Consider the following 19761-nt stretch of genomic DNA (forward strand, 5'->3'; position numbering starts at 1 on the left):
GACGTTTTTATCTTGCAAACCTATCCTTTCCCTTTCGGAGCCAAAAAATATCGCCAAATCCTTGAACTTCCCGCGACTTGATGCTTCAAAACAAAAATATTTTCCCTGATGTGCTCATAAAATTGGCATGAAGATGTATTTATATAAAAAATACAAAGTATATTTCCTCTTCAAATTGACTTTTTTTCCCTCATTCGCGGAAATTATGCCAATATATATGTATTCAATGTTTTCATTGCCATTATTATCATACAATAAATGCCTTTTAAATATACTTTTGCATTACGTAGTTTCGATTTCAATGTGGAAGGAAAAATTTATCTTTTGTTGATAGATGTTCTAAATTGGATATTACGCTAAATTTGATATCCACGAGACTTCAAATACTTTTCGATACTCAGAGACTTTATATGCCCTTATATGACAGACATCGGATTAAACGTTCAATTCTTGGCAGAATCAAAAGTTTTGTATTTTAAACGGAATTTATTTCGTCACAAAGCTTGTGAAATGTAAAACAGTTATTATTTTTTTTTTCAAATTTCCTTTCTGTTACATTTTTGGCATTTGTTACTTTTATAGTGAATATAATTGGACGAGTTGAATGAAGGAGAATGGAATCTACTAAAATGCATTTCTGACAAAAGTAGTACTGTATATTGAAAGATATTTTTCAATCGACAACATTGCAGAACTCTATGCAAAGTAAAATTTTCAAAATTTCTCTTGAAACGATTGAAATTTTTTGTCACAAAAGGTAAAAAAAAAATTACCTTCCATGCTGATCGATTATGATAGAAATTCTTCTTTTAAATTCACACAGCAGTTATCTCTCTCTTACGCGTCGTGCAAGAAACAAGAAAAAAAGACGCATACGTGAGAGGCATATAAGTGAATAGCATTATTATGTTATATCTTTGACCGAGAATGCAGAAAATCGTCTTATAAACGGGAGAAACGTAAAGTGAGAGGGTGTATAAGTAAAAGATCACTGTATATACCCCCAGGCGCTAAATTTTACTTTGTGGAAAGTATCTGAAGAAAAATTTTTTTTTACTGTTTTTAATCTTAATTTAACTGATTTATTTACTTCTTTATTTTTAGGGATTTGTTTTATTTTCTATTTTTAATGATCAATTTAATTTCCTATTCATCTCGATCTCTATAATTCTATTGTGTAAAGAAAATTGCTCACTCACATTTTTACTTTTATCTTTTTTAATGACTCAACTTTGTACTTGATTTGCATTTGGCTCTGAATAATAAAGGTTTGATTGATTGATAAATTCTTCAAATTGAAAAAGACATAACGCGCTTATCTTTGAGAGAAGAAAATAGCATCTTGAAAAACTGCCAAGTGATTAATAGGTGTAAGTAAGCTATTTTTATCGCCAACTGAGAAATATATTCACCAAACAGAGAGGCGTTTGCAAAGAAAGATGAGGCACCTTCCCGCTTGCAAACAGGTGCTTTGAGGGATTCGGGGAAAAAAAAGCTGGATCTTGATATGCACGTGGGATTTGTGAAGTCTGAAGAAAGTTGTAGGGCACGTGTCCTTACCTACCTGCCCTCTCAGTTCATGCTCCTCCCCAAGTATTTACCCCTCCCATACCGCTTCCATTTTTCCACCCCCAACACAGAATTGTTGTTGGGCGATTAACGCTATTCTTTAAAAAAAAAAGCACAAGCACAATAACTAGAAACACCAAATAGTTAAATAGTTCCAGCACAAAATAGCGAGTTTTGAGGGAGAAAGCAAGGTGCTTTAATCGCCTAAAGAATCTATTGCCCAACCCTATCTATTGTCCTCTTATTCATACATATACGACATGAATGCAGTTAATACGCATACACAAATACGCTATTCATTTGACAGGTGCCTGAACGAGTAAAATATCTTATTATGGAATTTATTTATCTTATTTTTTTACCGATACAAAATTCAGGGAAACATTTCATAAATTTTAGGAGATCGAGTGATAAGAGACAGCATGACACACACACACAAATGCTATGCTGGAAAATCAATCAATTCTACTTAATAAATAGACATCTGCTTGCTAGAAAATCAATTTATTAAGTAGAAAGGACGAAGGAGATCTAAGCAGGGCCGGCGCCCTGGCGTCAACGTGGTTCCGCGCAAGAAAAATCTCAAAATTTACCATTGGTGAATAGGACTGATTGACTTGCCATGCACAGAAAAATCAGGTCTGCGCAGGTAGAAAAATAATTAGGGAACACTGCTTCTAAATTACATCTAGTAGATCGTAGTACGTGACGGTTAGCAATGGCATATGTAACGGGGTACGCATGCATTCAAATTACTTAAAATATTATTCATAATTTTCTGAATAATTGAAATATTACCTTAAAGATCTTAGATCAAATTTCCAGCTACAAATTTTTGAAATGGTTGTGACTTATCATTCTAGATACCGTGGTGAAATTATTTACCTATCTATTATTTATCTCCGTTTACAAAGGAGTCATTCCCCCACCATTTCTAGGCTACAGAGATACTCAATCCTCATATATATGTCTGTATCAGTGTTATCCCAAAAAATAATTTTGAAGAGTAATTTCACTCCTCTTCGAAATTTTAGGGAGTAATTTTTGTAAAAAAAGAGGGGCATTTTTCTAAATGAGAAGCAGATAACTAACAATTACAAAAATAACCTAAAATTTGGAGTAATTTCACTCCTCAATTGAAATTTGGAAAAAAATTGAATTTCGATGAATTCGGTGAACACTAGTCTGCATATATGTTTGCCTTCTACGGGGTGCTTGAATAATGAAAGGCTAGGAACGACCGAGTGTAAAAAATTGAAAAAAAAAGTCTATCCCAGCAAACTAGGTCGATTTTTGTCAGCCTCAACCTTTTAGGGGTCTATGTCTATCTATACCATAATAGAAAAGCCCATAAATATCATGACTGTTATTTTTACCTCACGGCTGATTTCTCTTTCTTCTTTTAACTCTCACATCAAAAATGGCACATCAAGGATCAAGCACCAATTCAATGTAATCAAAAATTCAGAAAAAAATCTGTGAGCGAAAAGAGTAAAATCATTTCCGAAGAGTATTTCTTGACCCATTTAAATATATTAAATGACAACGATAGTTATTTTCTACACCATCATATTTTTCTGAATAAATGCCGCAGAGAGAGAGAGAGATAAAGTAAAAATTAATAATTGTTAAATACGTCTGAGGTAATAGAAAAGTTAGTTTTAACAACGAAACTTTTTTATGATATAGTATATCTGTATTCTTCTATTCCACAAAACTTATCGGAGAATATTTTCTGATTTCTGCACTCTTATTACAAGTCCTCGGAGCCATCTGATGCGACCAAAATCTGACAATATATTATCAAATTAATGAATTAATAAATAAATCAGATAATAAAAACATACTTTTTGAATACGTAAAAATATGAGAATTTTCTTTTGATGGCCCATGACATCGACTGTGCCATAGTTTCCTAAATGTTTCATGTTCTTGGAATCAGGAATTTCAGGTCAAAAACTTTTCCGTTGTTTGGAACTCTCTGACACTGGCTCTCAATCCAAGGTGCGGCAAAGCTTTTTTTCAGGGGGTGAGGGTTGCAAGATGGAAAATAAAAGAATTATAACATGTTAACTGATTATTCAGGAAAATTGAGATGTGAAGAATTGAATTTTCCAATTCTTTAAAAGATATGAATCTTTTTCGGTTACTGATCGTACCTGTTTTCCATTTCGATTGAAGAAAACTACCATTAAGAGTGGATTCACATCCACGCACACTCAGTATCGTTCAGACACGGCAACCATTCTTTAACATAAAAATGTCGGCCTGCGCAGCCACGATGCGATAGAAAAGAATACGTTCATTGGTTTCATGTTAAAGAATGTTCGAAGTGTCTGACACACCAGTGAGTGTCTGTGAATCCACCCTGGAACTCAAAATATTTTGCGGCTTGTTTACATCCGTACTTCGAGTAATTAGCATGCTGCACTCGGATTTGATTCTGTCGTGAGCATGCCTCGGGGAAAACATCAATTTTTTTTTAATCAAATGCCAAACAACATATGGAGGGCTCAGAAACCAATCAGTATAAGACAATAAACCAGGGGGTTTTCAAACTGTGCGCCGCCAACCTTCGTCAGTCGTGGTGCCCCCGACAAAGGTTTTTCGAAGAGAGTCCTGTTACACTGCTGTTAGAAGCCGCCACAAGCGTTGATTATGGAAAGGGGCGCCACGGGTGGAAAAAGTTTGAGAACCTATGCAAAACATTAAAAAGTAGATAAAAGGATGTTTAAATCTGTGGTCAGTATAAGTGGTGCTATCTGCTGCTGCAATATAAATATAGCGACTTGAATGCTTTGATAACTGAAAGTTCTAATACTGAAGAGGGACTTGAAATACGCAAGTAATTTTTAGCAAATTGACTCACACTAGTTGGATTTGGAGCCCCTCCATATGCATATTGTAATACGGCTAGAATTAATAAGGGAAGAATAATTCATTGAATCTTTTCCTCTCAAATTTTGAAATATCTTAAAAAAAATTCTTTTTTCAATTTTTTTAATTAAAACTGAAGACGAAACTACCAATCAACCATAGCCAAGAAGGGGGAACGGGAAGGTAAATCGTATTGCATTGGGGTGTGCAATGGAAAAAATGTTAAGAATCACTGGTCTGAGAAATTTATTGTCTATCATACAGATTAAATGCTATTATACATTAAATTGTAGTTTTACCATGAATGCCAACGATTCCTTGGTGAAACATACATCGAAGTCCATCGGGAATTAGTCGCACGGCAAATTCCGATTCCCGTTTAAAACCTCCATTCTGCTCATTCAAAATAGAATTTTTAGACTTCCTATTCTATTTAAAATAGAGCCATTGTGACTCGTTTCTGGATCACTCAAATTCGACCGCGTTTGGGCCAGGACCGTAACTAAGATCTTTGTCACCCGGGGCAAACATGATTTTGCTGCCCCCCACAACTTTAAAATTCGATAATTTTATAACGGTGTTCATTGTTCCCACCTCAAACTGCCCCACCCCCCTAAATTCTGCCAACCGGGGCAGTTTCCCCCTGCCCCACTCTAGTTCCACACGGGGTGCAACAGAAACGGCAATATAACCACAGAAAAAGATTGCTACTGCAGGGACTCCCACACCAAGTGGTTAGCGCACCAACCTCTTTGTGAGTATAAAAAAAAAGGCTGCAGTTCGGAATCGGAAATAAATTGTAGATCCCGGTCTAATTAGCCTCGTGTGCAGAAAATGAAAATAGTGCGACAGAAATGATTAAAACGACCCGGCCCTGGGTTAGCGAATCTCATAAGTGGCTCTCGCTCTTAAGTTTTTTTTAATAGACCGCCCCTCTCCTCTAAATCAGTTTTCTAATAAGAGCCCGCATCCGAGAACCTCCTTGGTGTAACATAGAGGGCACCAATGTCATAGTTGCAAGGGAAAGGACTGTGTGCATATATATCATGTATAGTCTCTAATTTTTTTTTTTTTTTTTTTTTTTTTTGTTTTGAAAAACATCCCTCCCCCTCTTTTTCTTGAAAACTGCAGTCCCAAAAATTTACTATCAATTTTGAGTACATACTTGAATCGCGATTGAATGAACTGATTTATAAATAATCAAATATTAATTACTATGATTTTCAGAATTTCCATTGAAATTTTGTTCTTCAAAATATAAATGAATACATACACCAAAAAGTGTTTAGAATCATAAGTTATGAAATAAAATACAATATTCAGATTGCCATACTGATCTCATGCTGATTTTTTTTTATGTTGCGTTTACCATCTCTCAGTCATAAAATGACAAATACTAAATGTCACTGTGATCAGTGTATTGGAAATTTTAATATCAGAATTTCAATTTCATTGATGTTTAGTGCAACTCATAGAAAAAGTAAGTTCATCAGTGAAGATATGTTATTGAGAGATTTTGAACATTTTTCCTTGACATGTTTTCCCTGTCATTCTCATGAAATTGGACTAAAAAGGAAAAAGTTATAAAAAAAATTAGAACTAAAAAAAAATCATAGGGACATTTTTTGCCTATAAATGAAATATAGTAAGCAAAGGAGTTTATGAAAAATTCATGGTGGCAAAAACAAGGAATTTAAATATAACCATGTTAAGAGATATGCAAATCAGACAAAGGCATTTTGCCTGTTTCAGCACTTAATTTGATATTAATGCTTGACAATCACAACATGTTTCGATATTTTGGTAAATCATTTTCAACTTGAGCAAGCACTGATATGCAAAGTTATCTGAACAAGTTATCTTTTTTTTGTCAATTGCATTTTTATTTCTTTTTTGTATTTCTTGATATTTTTCTTTTTCTTAAATTTTATGGGGGACAATCATTTTCTAATTTGTCTCTACTTTGCTAGAGCATGAATTGCATTCTCGAAGCAAAGTCTTCTGATGAAACATTATTTCAGCCAAGAAATTTAGATTTTTTTACTTTTCTTTCCTTAACTTTTGATCAAACATTCCTTCTGGCTATCTAATACCAAGAGAAAGACATTTTTACATATTTTGCAGCATTGATAAAAAACTAAGCATGTTGAAAACATGGTGCTTCTCAGAAGTAATAGATGTCTCTGAACTGAAACATGCTGCAAAGTGAAAATAATTTTCAATTATATATTTCTCACAAAAAAAAAAAAAAAAAACCACCAGGTGAAGGATATTTAATAAAAACACTCACCTTTTTTCCTGAATGAACCTAGTTTGTGAATCAATTTACAATTCAAATTGATTTGAAAGGAGGTTCAAATGATGGCTAAATTCTCCTTAACCTTCTCAATACGAAATCATATAGGTGGCAACTGGTGTTGCAGGATTTGAACCAATGTTTTCCAAATGTAACAAATGGAAAAAAAGCTGGGGAAAATTTTCATTTGATGATAAACTATTGATAGAAAATTATTTAATATTATGAAAAAGGTATACTGGTCCTGAAAATATTTATTATTGAAAAAAAATAATATATTTTTATTTTAAGATGGAAAGCTATATTTTTTAAAATTTGAAAAATGAGCTGAGAACAGCCAGGAGGAGCACACTTACTTGAGAAATGAAAATTTGTTAGGCCAATTTAGAACAATTTTGTGAGAATGAACCATATAATATGTTACTGATATACATATATTGTAGTCTGGTGGTCAAAGGTGTTCACCCGGAAAGTGAAAGAACGTGGGTTCGATTCCCTGTAAGGGTAATTGAATTTTGTCTCTTTCCTAAATATACTTTCGTATATATGAGTAATATAATTACTGAGTGCACATTGAAAAAGAAATCTCAAACTCATTAAAAAAATTATGTAATTTATTTTTGTTCGAACATGTAAACATATGAGTAGAAATACTAAAAATAAAATCTGAAATTCACTAGAAAAATATTGTGTCATTCGTGAAATATTACATGTATATATATGCAATTATGTTGGAAAAAAGTTTTTTGTTTTTTTTTTCTAATTTAGCCTGCTTCTTTTGGGAGGATTGACCCATTCAAAGAATGAACAACTAGACTCTGGATTGGAAGAGGGACCAATAGGCTGTGGACAGGAGAAGAACTGTCTTCCATTGTTTGAACCCTCTTTTCTTACCGTTCTCAACACACAGAGTTTATTGTGCCCCTTACACAAAGGGGGTTTCCGTGGTCCAGACAAAATCGTCTTCCACTCCATAGTTTGCTTTACTTTTGACTCACTTGAATGATCTACTTTCACTGGTATTTCTTGATAGTCTGAACATTCAGAAGAAGTTAAATCACATTTATTTCCAATTTTCATGAAACTATTGATCTCTGAACACTCAGTTTCACTGATCTGAAGAAAATGCTGAGGAGGCGCTTTTGATTCGTTTTTCGACTGAGCAAATGAGAAGAAATTGGTGATGGCTTTTTGAGAGTTCCTATTCTTTTTTCTTATATAGGAATTGTTTTTCACAACATCATTCTTTGTATCAGATACCTTCTGCATGAATAACATAATATTCTGCTGCTTTCCAGAAAATTCTGGCCAACAGCGAGTACATATGGATGGGAAAGTCTTTGCTGGAATCAGCTGGCACTGTAGAGAAGCAGATACTGGACAATGGTCTGAGCCATGAACATCAGAGAGAATTTCACACGATGATAGGAATGGTAAAAGTGACCGACTTACTAACACATAGTCAATACGGGTCCCAAAATTTGTTTGTCTGGCACCTGTTTTGGTGTTCCAGCAAGAATACGCCTCTCTTTTTTCAGGGTGCAAGTAACGAAATGCATCTATGAACAACGACTCTGTGAAGAGAGAAGAAAAACAATTAAAAAACAATTGGAGAAAATTGGTCAGAAACCTTTACAGCATCAGAGCATAAACTTTTCAGCTGTCAGACCCCCCCCCCCTTTTTTTTTTTGCTCAGAAATACTATTGCAGGCTTTAAGAGAGCCATATTATTGTTTCGAGGGCCACATTTGGATGACAAAACATTGATAAAATCTAATGTAAACAATGTTTTGATAGGTGTATAGGTTTATGAGTGCAAATCAGTATTTGCAGTGTTCACCTAATTCTATTTCTTATACACATCACATTTTGGTGTGATAAAAAAAAAGTTAAATGACTCTGTGAGCCAGATAAAACTCAAATGGACCTGTTTGGCCCCCAGGACCAGAGTTTGCACACCCATGATCTATAGTAGAACAATTATGAAAAAAAATGCAGGACCAGGAAAATATTCTACCAATATGAATGAATTGGCACATTGACTCATGAAAGAGGTTTGTTACACAAAAATTGAAAATAATAAAAGTTCCTGACACATACTGTACAATGTTGTGATGTGCATCAGGTTTAGTGAAATATTTTTTAACTCTAGAATACTAGCTCTACATCTCAAAGATATAGATGCATAGGCAGTAAACATGCAGTTTTCATTTTAGTTGGTTATAGTTTTTATTTTTCTTAGGTTAAGATATGAAGAGTTTTCAAGTTCTTAAAATGGCTAAATCTACTGAATACATTCCACTTTTTTTCTGTTTATTTCTCTTCGCTTTTTTTTATTGCCTATAGTCAGGGCCATCATAAGAGCATCATGGGCCCCAGTACTGGTTTTGAACATGGTTCAAGCGTAAGCGAATAATATTTTGGTGATAAAAGCTGCCCTGCTTCAGTTGGAGATTTCTGTAGCCACATAGTTTGCAGGATTCAAGATGTGGCAGTGATAGGACCCCTGGGCAATTGATTTTTTTAGGCCCTATCTAGTAAATTCTAGAAAATTTAAACCACGTCTGATTTTTGTGGTCCCCCTCTTCTCTTGAGGCACAAGTGGGCCCCTGTGTTAAGATGGCACTGCCTATAGCTAATTAAAAGTTAGAGAAAAACTGTTTTGTCAGCAGGTTAAAGACTCAGCTATCTTTTTTTATTTTTGTATGCATAGACGATAGGTGAAGATAGACATGAAAGTCTGGGGGAGCACACGATGATGATTACTGGGGGCAAGATGATGATAATGATGTCAATTCATATATACGTATCAGTAGGCCCACAACACCCACCTTTGATGTTTGGGGGTGCCCCCCCCCCCCCCCCCATATCTGTATCTTTGCCCATGGCACAGACGATCTATCCTACTTAAAATGAAGGGAATTTTTCCACTGTGTAAGAAAAAGTAAATCCCTAACTATTCGCACAGTTAAGAAATTTTTCATATTATATTTTAAAACGAATTTGAAAAAAAAAATTCAAAAAGTTTCAGATGGTTCTTTCTCACTTTATACCAGAGATGCACAACCTTTTCAGTCTATATATGTCAGCCATGTGGTATTTTTTCCACTCGTGGGCCAGAAACTTGTATATATATATATATATATAGATTGACCATATGACCTTTATTTCAAGGGGACATTCCAGTAATTTTGGCCATTTCAACTTTTTTGTGAAATGTTCTGTTTTTTTCATTGTTTTCAACGAGGCCTAGTTGAAGTTTTGAAATCAAGAATTGGGATAATTTTCATGACAAAAAAAAATATATACATCTTATGACTATCACAATTAATCATTCTTGTATAAATATATGCATCTCATCCATTTGCCAAACACATGCATATTTTTTATGAATAACATTTTTTTACATTGTGACTTGCAGTAGCCCTCTATTTTTTTCCCCATTAGTGATTTTCAGCAATTTTAGACCCAGATGACAACTTTACCTGCCTTTCATAATTTTTTTATTGGTATCTAGCATTAATCCGGATTTCCTATATTTCTATGAAAGAAATGATACCGTTATTTATTGTTTTGTGTGTTTTGGTACTTTTTGACCGGAACACTTTGTGAGAGTCGAGTGGAATCCCTTGGCAGGCTAGAAGATGTGCACCCCTGCTCTAAATGATGGCAAGAACAAATTCACACGTAATGAGTGAAGAAAAGTGAATGATGGTGAATGAAAAAATATGAAAGAGAGATGGTGGAACCAATAGGACACAAAACACTGACAGTATGAACAGATTAGGATCACACATATTCCAACATGTACCAATTCATTAGAAATTTTTTAGGGGGAAAGTTACATGGTACATGTGCAGTAAAGTAGCAATAGTGGTGAATAAGTGAAAAAATATTATGAGATAGCTAGAGTGATAGCTTACCTGATTCCTGAGAACTTCCAACCAAAGATGTCAACCATTGCCTAGGTTCCTTGGCATTGAACTCCTTAAAGAAAAAGAATACACATTATTTTTATTTTTAAAATTAGAAAATGAAACACAAAACTACAAAAATTTTCATGACATTTTTGAATTTATTCTTCAAAGGGAAGTCAACTGAGAAATGTGAAAGAAAAGTTTTTATATAATTTCAATTCTTTATTAAGAAATGTTTCACATGAAAAAAAGAACTATCCCAGTAAATAAATATTCAAGTATTGCGATATAAATCAATTTTCAACAATATTATGAAAAAGTTCTTACTTTTTCTTCACCAGGATCACAATGATCAATTACACGATGAGCTATGTTGAGATCCCCCAATATTACAACATGACTGAAGGCAAGTAAGATAATAATAACTATTAGTAAATTAATAAAGTGTACACAGCAATTACAACTACATATATAAGAACTGTCTGGCTATAAACATAATAGCAAATTTGATTAACTTTAACACAAACAGTACAGTAACTTTAAATGTAAAAATAAATAAATGCAAAATTTTTAACTGCATATTTTAATTTATGTTTATGTGATAGACAATAATGAGAAGAGCAAAAATGAATTATCTCGCCAATCAAGAGGTCCTCAATTATCAGATTTTTCACAAAAATAGACAAAATTCAAGAAAAATCAATCTAATTTCAAATAAAGATACAGTGGAACTTCAGTTTATGAGCATCATTACTCCGCTCATAATTTGGAACACTCGTATATCGAATCAAACTTCCCCATACAAAATAATGGAAACAAATGGTTTTTTCCACAGCTGTTCCCCTCCCCATACTAGTTAAAATTCTTCTCAAAGATTTAGTGCAGGTTGATTTATTTTAAATTATTGTAATTTTCACTTACTATATTGAAGTAAATATTGTATTTCTGGAATGATATAAAAGAGCAAGAGGTTTCAACTTTAGAATTCACTAATACTCTTGCATGAAGGCTCAAAAAAAGGGGGGGGGAATAGTCTTTCATGGACTTTTGCATGGACTAAAAATGTCACTCTTCATAATTAGTGACATTTCAAAGACTGGGTACTAAATCAAACAAGGGACTTAAAAATATTGAAGGGTTTATTTATATACACATCCATGCAATATATCTTTCAATTTGATCTTTCATTAAAATAATGAAAAAGGAGCCCAGAAAAATGTTTGAGTCTGACTCTTTGACCTGTTAAGACTGCCTTGCCTGCAATAAAAGAAAGCAAACCATCTGCTTTCCAGTCGTGATCAACATTGGCCAACATGAATACGCAAAGCCTCATATAGACTAGTGCACGTCAAGGTATATGTACTACATGTATTGCGAGAAATATCTCTTTTATCAAATCAAAATCTGTTAGAAAATGTAAAATTTTCTAACAAAAAATGTTAATAGAATCAAAATTTGTTAAAAAATTTTTGCTCCTCTTGCAAAACATTCACAAACCAAGTTGTGATAGGCTACATTATCCTCCCCCCCCCCCCCCAATAGAAAACATGCTTTTGCATAGCACACTTAGCTAATCATCTATGTCTTAGTATGCCTATAAATTTTAATTCCCCATTCTTTTAAAGTAGGTTTAATTCAATTAAAACATTTAAGAGGAGTGATATTATTTGCAATGATTTATAATAACTGATCAGCGCCTATCAACTACAAAAATATCTGCTCTCATATTGCCAGGTTAATACATATGAGTTATATAGTTTTTATATACCTTGACAAAAAACATATTGGAACACCAAACTATAAGTGTATATTTTAGATTATATACTATTGAAACTAACAAATATAACACTGATTAGACAGTGGTAAAAATTTGTCTAGTTGTAGTGTAATGAAGTATATGCTAAGCTGCTTCATCATTTTTATTTATCTAGAAATCATTTCAAACATTTGTCTCATTCAATGGTAATATTCACTCCAGTATAAATTCTGCATGCATGAGAGGATTAAAAAATAAGACAAAATAAAATGATTTTTAGTGACTGAATTTGATAAACATAAGGCTCTCTCCAGATTTGCATTTTATATGTTACATATGGTGCTCAAGCACGTTATTCAGCTTTGGAAATCTGATTTACCAAGCTCAAACACATTTCACTAAATAATAGAACAAGAGATGTATCATGAAAAGATTTTTTAAAATTAAAGAAACAGAAATATATCAAATAAAATCATACTGATTCAAGTTGAGCAGAAAATGAGCTTTCGCTTCAAGCAAATGACAGAACTGCATCTTGTATAGATGCCTCTCTGGCTTTTCAGGATCAACTCTAGGACAATAAACATTGATGACGGATAACAAGGCTTCATTGCCATCACATCTGTCATGATGAAAAAAAAAAATTACTCACAAATACAGATGACTCTTTGAAACAAACTTTTGAAAATGAGTCAATATCATAAGTGTAACCATAAAGATCACGAAGAAAAGATTACAAACAGGAATTATTGGGAAATTAACTTGAAAACTTGAAATTAAATTATAAAAAGTGAAAAATTTATCAATTTAAATTTTTTTTAATTCTTCACAATTTTAAAACGACAATATCTTCAGCCAAGAGTTCTTGACCTTTCGTGTTCCACTGACCCTTTATGACAGTGGTTCTCAAAATGTGCATGACTGCACCTACGAGCATCACCAACCTTTGTCAGGATCATCAATGCAATGAGGACATTGTGGCAAGCTAAGAATTTTAATGTGTGCTTCGAGATGGTTCTTCATTAGACTATTCTATTGAGTGGCAGATGAACTTCGGGTAAGACAAAGGAGCCATTGATGACAAAAGTTTGAGAACAACTGCTGGAATAACATGAAGGCAGCGGTCCAACTTTTGCCAGTAAAATGAAGGCTGTGGACCTCTTAGATAAATATTTAGCATATAATGATATGAAAACAATCTCCTGTCCAAGGTCTCCTCAAAGAGTCTATGGATACCTAGTTAAGAATCTCTGACTTACCATATCTTAATGTATAAGGAACCTTTTTCTTTTTTGAAAATTGGGTCCCAAAAACAGGAGGGGGGGGGGATATTATACATCTTATACATGTGGATAGCATTAAATCTTTCCCACTTTTTTCCTAAATTTTAAGCCCAAAAAATCAGGGGGTTCCTTATAGACGTTAAAATATGGTAAGTTGCATTTTTTCCACCCATCATTTATTGCAGTTCCTCTTCACCAGAGAATGCAATGAGGACATTTGATTTGTTTTTTTTTAACTTGAATCGGGAATGCCCAACCCAAGGTCCAGGATAGCCACAAATGTGGCACAACAGAAACTCTCGAACTAATATCAATAAATAACTTGATAATACAGTAGAATTTAAACTTGGTTAAAATTCAAATTTTGGATAATTTGAACTCTTATGAACTCACACTTGAGTGAGTTTAATTTAATGTTAAAATTTCTTGTTTAATTGGAACTTTTTTTACATTTTTTGGATATTTGAAGTTGGAGGGGAAAAAGAATTAGGATTTTATGTGAGCAAATTTGGTTTCAAAAAATTCTACAAGAAGCCAGACTTTGCTTTCCTTAATCAAAAGTTGTTAAACAAATTTTCAAAAACAGATAATAGTTTGATAATTCCGTTTTTCCTCTACTTTTTTCTTGATAATTTTAATGCCCATTTTAACATTGTTCAACTGGAGTGCATTGAGACAGCATACCACTTAATACTAATTATGCTTTTCAACCAGTAGACCAAGGTATACCGTTCAAAATCTGGATCTTTTTGTCATCGTTAACACTATAGAATGTATTGAAAAGTTCAGATTGTAATATGTTAATGAAAGCATATTTTCATGATAGTATAAGAATGATAATCAAAATTTAGGAAACAGTTTTATAACGGTGATAATGAACTAATTCCATAAATCAGGCTTTGAACATGGTGAAGAAATTCTGCAGTAATATTGATTCCAGAACAGTGAAATAATATATGGCAGCTATGATAAATTATTATTATAATAAATTATGAATTAAACTGGGAAGCAGTTTTGTGTAACTGATGATATAATTTTAATAATTGATTAGTGCTTTTTTTAATGTTTATGATTAAGTTACAATTTCTAGTCCTTTTACAGATCCAGGATAGATTAGTTGGAATAATTTGAATTTTGGATAATTCAAACTTTTTTCCAGTGTTTTTGGACTTTGAATTAACCAAGTTTGACTGCATTGTTGATCAGATAAATTTCATAAAACCCAAAGTGTTAGCCTCTCCGACTTAAATGGATATTGAAGTTCATAAAATTCTATACAACCAATGTAATAATAAAATTAATGGTTTTTTTTCTCAAACAAAAAATGTACAGCAATTAAGTGGTATAGCAATACATTATCTAAACCACTTATTCATAAAACAGTAAATAGAAATCATTTCATATTTCTTGTTCTGAAATTTTACAACTGCCATCTGAGACTCTCTCCTCTCTCTCTCTCTCTCTCTTGACTGCACTTTATTATTTCTATACTAAAATAAATATATATATAATATAATAAATAAATTATTCTAAAAATGTCTTAAAAAATATTTGCTCTCCATAAATGATATTGAAAGATATTTTTAATATTCAATATATTTTTTCCCCTATTTCAAAAAAAGGGGGGGGGGCGGAAGAAACACATTACCCCATCACTCACAAATTTCTGAATCTCACCTTCGGACGCCACCATTATTTATTTCAATGCTAATTACTTGCTTCATTTATAATTTATTTCATATGAATAGGACAAATCCACCTTAATTTAATTCAATGTAATATTTTGTTCCTGTGTATATGTGTGTGTATGTATCTGTCATATTCATAGATGATTTCTTTGCCTTGCATTTTTCTTTTGTTTGTTATTATTTTTTAATTATTATTTTCTAATTATGATTAGTTTATTATTATCATTTACTTTTCATGCTTGAAAATTAATCCAAAAATGATTGTATCTACCAGTATGAATCGACAACGATCCCTTGGATGAATTTTCTTCGTTTTGTACAATGTAAGTTTGTTGATGTGATGAATTGAATTGAAAAAAATAATGCATACTCAATTTCATGATGTGTAATTAGTGCACGCCCTTCACTATCCAACAACTGAAGATCAGATTCTTGCAATAATTGACTGTCACCTACAACCTCATCGAAACACTGTTTAAATTTTCCATCAGGGGATGTGAATTGTGAAATTCCATCTTCCGCATATTTTGGAGTGGATTTTATACTGCTATACGTTGCTACACCAGAATACCCACTCAGTTTCTTCGGAAATGAAAAGAAGGATGAATAGCCATCAATTATAGCTGTATCTTCTAGAATTTGGTCACCTGCAACATAAATTACAAAGTTCATATTCATTCACAAAAATCACTCAAACTTAATAAATTTTCATGACAAAAGTGGCAGAAAATTGTGGGGGGGGGGGGGACAGAACAAACATTCATTTTAAGATACTATTAATTAATACTACTAAATTTTCGAAAATATAATCTTTGTAATTAATTACTTTACTGATTAATTTATTTCAATTAATCAGGCATAATTTGTACTTAATAGCATTTAAATTTTGTCTATATCCAAAGAAAAATTCCCGCCCAACAAAAAAGAATGAAAAACCTTTCAAATTACGTCTGTTTTTGATAACCTGAATATTATATACTTTTGGCATTTTCCTTGAACACTGATTCAATGCAGGAAACAATGTTTTCTTTTTCCTAACAAATGAAAGATCACAATGCTGTTTATATGTTCTGTGGAGCTTTGATTTTTTGATTTTTTTCCTGTCAGATGTTCGGTTTCATCCATACCATTCACCCCCGAAGCAGAATGTTTTGTGATGTTCTGCAACGAGCCCTCAGCTGACTAAAAATGTTCTGCGGTAAAAATTTTCATATACATAATAGCATTTTTCTACACTATTCTTAAAATTCTTCCAGATTGTTCTGCAACAGCACTGGTTGTTCTGCGATGTACGTCGCACATTTTGGCACATTCTGCTTTGGGGCCATTCACACACACATCAATCACAGATTGTAAGGGCAAACAAAATGCACATATAACAGAAAAAAAGAGTTTCGCACTTCACAACCAGTTATTTTTTCCATGCAACATATCTTTAGGTTTCTCAGCTGCCATTTAAATAAACTGTATTCATTTTTTAAGAGAGTTTCTGTTTTTTTTCCACTAAAAATTTAGAAATCAGACCACCTAAAGATTTCAATTTTTTCTATTTTATTTTTTCCCCAAGAATTAAAACAACAGTTTATTAAGCGACTGTACTGAATATGAACCATCAACAGATTGCATGTACATATAGCTTTTCAAACGAAAAATTTGCCAATCACAGCTAGACCACTTTTAGAGTCAGGATCTGAGTTCATTCTCAGTTTAACTTCCTTTAGTCAATGAAAACTAGCCACTAGCAACCATTATTCATCAAAAGTAATTACATTATAGTTATTCTGAAAATACATATACAATTTCTTTTTCCTTTAAAAAAGTCTTAAAAAAAAGAAGAAATTGATTTTTCTACTCCCCTTAAATTTTTTGATTTTTTTGAACTAAAAAACTTTAGTTTTTCTCTCTTTAACATAACCAATTTTCACTTTTAGCATTGAATCTACCCTCTAGGATTCCAAGACTGACCAATCACAGCTAGTCACAGAGGGACTTAAAGGAAAATATCTTCAAAATTCCGGCTTTCCTCACAGCAAAAAATTCTTTTAATCATACTAACATTCACGGTTGTGACGATATTTTTTAGAAATTTTTTCCAGAAGTTGACTTCAAAATTCCAAATTGTTTACTGGGACAAAATATTTCTCACTTGGACAGTCCTCGCAGTGGCCCTTTTAGAATTTGTTTAAAAATTATTTTACTTGTGACCGACATTAGTTTTTCCATTCTGCAATCAGCACATACGGCTTCCACAAAGGCTGGGATTTTTCAGTTTTTTCATATTAAATTAAATAGTGACTTCAGCACTGTCACACATGGGGGAGCCATGCAGGGTGGGATCTAGAGAGGGGCAAAGGGACCTTTTGTCGCCATTGGCAATCTTGAGTGGACAGTCAATTTTACACAATCTTAAAGCATGGGCTTACCTGAGCCCAGTCAGCTGGCCTCTGAACTTTGCACAGCAATTAACATCAATTGTGTCAGGCTTTTAGGGTGCCTAGTGAATTGCTTGTCCTGGGGATGGGGGCATACTGCTATTACAATAGGTCTGCATTTTACAGTGGACTCCTCAAACCCGCTCCCCCCCAAATCCTAGTCATGGCCAAGGTCATCTGATACTGTCAGCCTATGGTGCTGTCAACGCATCATGGGCTCTCAGGCAAACTGATTTTTCTGGTGCCCTTTACCTGGCTAGAAATACCCGTCCACTAGAGCTGGACAGGTATTACCCTACATACCCAGGGCATAGAACAAAATTTATCTGTGCTGCCTACCAGGGAGCAGAGGCAGGAATCTTCAGCTACAAATGGAGCAGAGCCAAGCAACTTCAGCTTTGAATGAAGCTGTGAACAGAATGGAGGCAGGCATCTTCAGCTGCGAACAGAATGGAGACAAGAATTTTCAACTGCGAATAAGCCAAGACATATACCTTTAGTTGCAAATGAAGCTGCGGAAAATATTCTCAGCAATGAATGCAGCAGAGGCAGACGGATACAGGGTGATGTGTCCGAGAAGTGACGTATTGTAAAGGTGCATCATTTATTTTCAGGACAGATAAGTTTTTTTAATGTTATTCGGCTCTTGGTTGATCGCACCCATCGCTTCTCTCCTCTGGATCCATGATTGGACCAACTTTAACTTGAAAATATGCAAACAGGGAAAAACTTTAAACTGAAAAAATCGATAACCTAAACCAGTCTTTGTAACTACAAACAAATTTTTCCCCATGTCATAATATTGGCCCATTCGGTACTTAGCGAAGGTGATGGTTAATTTTCCATAAGCGTGGTCACCATCAATGTGGCGACTTTTTTGTGTTTTAAGCAATCACGGCTTTTGCGGTGTTCAAGATAACTGACAATGAACACATACAATTACACAAAAAAAAATGCAAGTCATTACATGAAATCAATCTAAAATGTGGTAATCAATCAAAATATGCAGGAAAACTGCAAAAATTCTAACAAAAAGTGTTGAATTAACGAAATATGCAGTTGATAAAGGTTGCTAAAACTAGCAAACACCAATTCGGCTGTCAGGGGAGGGGTTGCCAATTTAAGCCGGGGTTTCCTAGGAGTAGAATTTCAGTGCCGTGTGCAGCGTAAAAACGCTGATTGGTTAAAAACTTGAAATTCATATTTTTTTTTACCAATCAGAGTTTTCACGCTGCACGCGCTGTAGAAACCTGCTCCTAGGAAAACCTGGCTTTTGAGCGAAAAAGTCGTCACGTTGGCACCGACCAACGCTTATGAAAAATTAACCCCATTTGGGCCTCCGTCCCCCGCCGTAAATACGCCGTGCCCAGGTGGGCCCATGCATTTAGACGGCCCTTGGGGGGGGCCTCATGCACAAACATAAGCTATACTTGCACTGTAAATTAATAAAAGCACATAAAAATGAAAAGTAGCTAACGAGAAATTTTCGTTTCTTGAAAACAAACTATATCGCTATCAAGTTCGCTTAAAATAGTTTTCATAGATTTCTTCATCGACCTCAAACCATTAATATTCCACGACAACAGCTTCATGATGAATGAACCACAGTGAAAATACTAAAAAATCAAGAGCAAGCCATTTGTTTACAAATGCTTTATCTGTACGGCCTAAACATAGGTGAAAATTCTGGACGACAAGAGGGGGAAAAAAATAATATAATTTTGTTACCCTGCATCGGGAAAGAAAACTATGAAAATCCCATGGTGTGAAAATTTACCATCAGTCATAATTTTTTTATTTATTAAAATGGAAGAAAGTCATTTAAAAATGAGACGCATGTCGACCATTTTTGGTCACATTGATATGAGAATGAATCGAATGACCACATTTGATCAAATATATGGGACTCTATCAGTTGAAGCACAAACGAACTGATAATTATT

The 19761-nt window shown here is 33.7% G+C and overlaps 1 protein-coding gene across 1 annotated transcript; it reads right to left on the reverse strand.

Moving 5' to 3' along the window:
* Positions 1 to 7336: 7336 nt before the first annotated feature.
* LOC149078954 (DNA-(apurinic or apyrimidinic site) endonuclease 2-like) lies at positions 7337 to 19493 on the reverse strand. The gene is made up of 6 exons (XM_089241177.1): positions 19296 to 19493; positions 15757 to 16033; positions 12894 to 13037; positions 10987 to 11059; positions 10666 to 10729; positions 7337 to 8316 (listed from the first exon to the last, which is right to left on the reverse strand). The coding sequence occupies exons 1-6, from the start codon at positions 19408 to 19410 to the stop codon at positions 7502 to 7504; spliced, it is 1488 nt and encodes a 495-aa protein (XP_089097303.1). The 5' UTR covers positions 19411 to 19493; the 3' UTR covers positions 7337 to 7501.
* Between the last annotated feature and the right edge of the window lie 268 nt (positions 19494 to 19761).

The sequence above is a fragment of the Pholcus phalangioides genome, unplaced genomic scaffold, assembly GCF_987345545.1.
Source record: "Pholcus phalangioides strain wild (caught in Gottingen) unplaced genomic scaffold, Ppha-v1.0 ptg000013l_1, whole genome shotgun sequence".
NCBI classification, from domain to species: Eukaryota; Metazoa; Arthropoda; class Arachnida; order Araneae; family Pholcidae; genus Pholcus; species Pholcus phalangioides.

Bases quoted from the DNA above. Each gene is read 5' to 3' on its own strand.
- LOC149078954 (XM_089241177.1), bottom strand. From the start codon at position 19,410: ATGAAGCTGTTGTCGTGGAATATTAATGGTTTGAGGTCGATGAAGAAA. The intron at 11,060-12,893 runs GTATGATTTTAT...ACTTGCCTTCAG, and splicing joins TTTCTGCTCAACTTGAATCA to TCATGTTGTAATATTGGGGG. The intron at 10,730-10,986 runs GTAAGAACTTTT...TTTTTCTTTAAG, and splicing joins GTGATCCTGGTGAAGAAAAA to GAGTTCAATGCCAAGGAACC.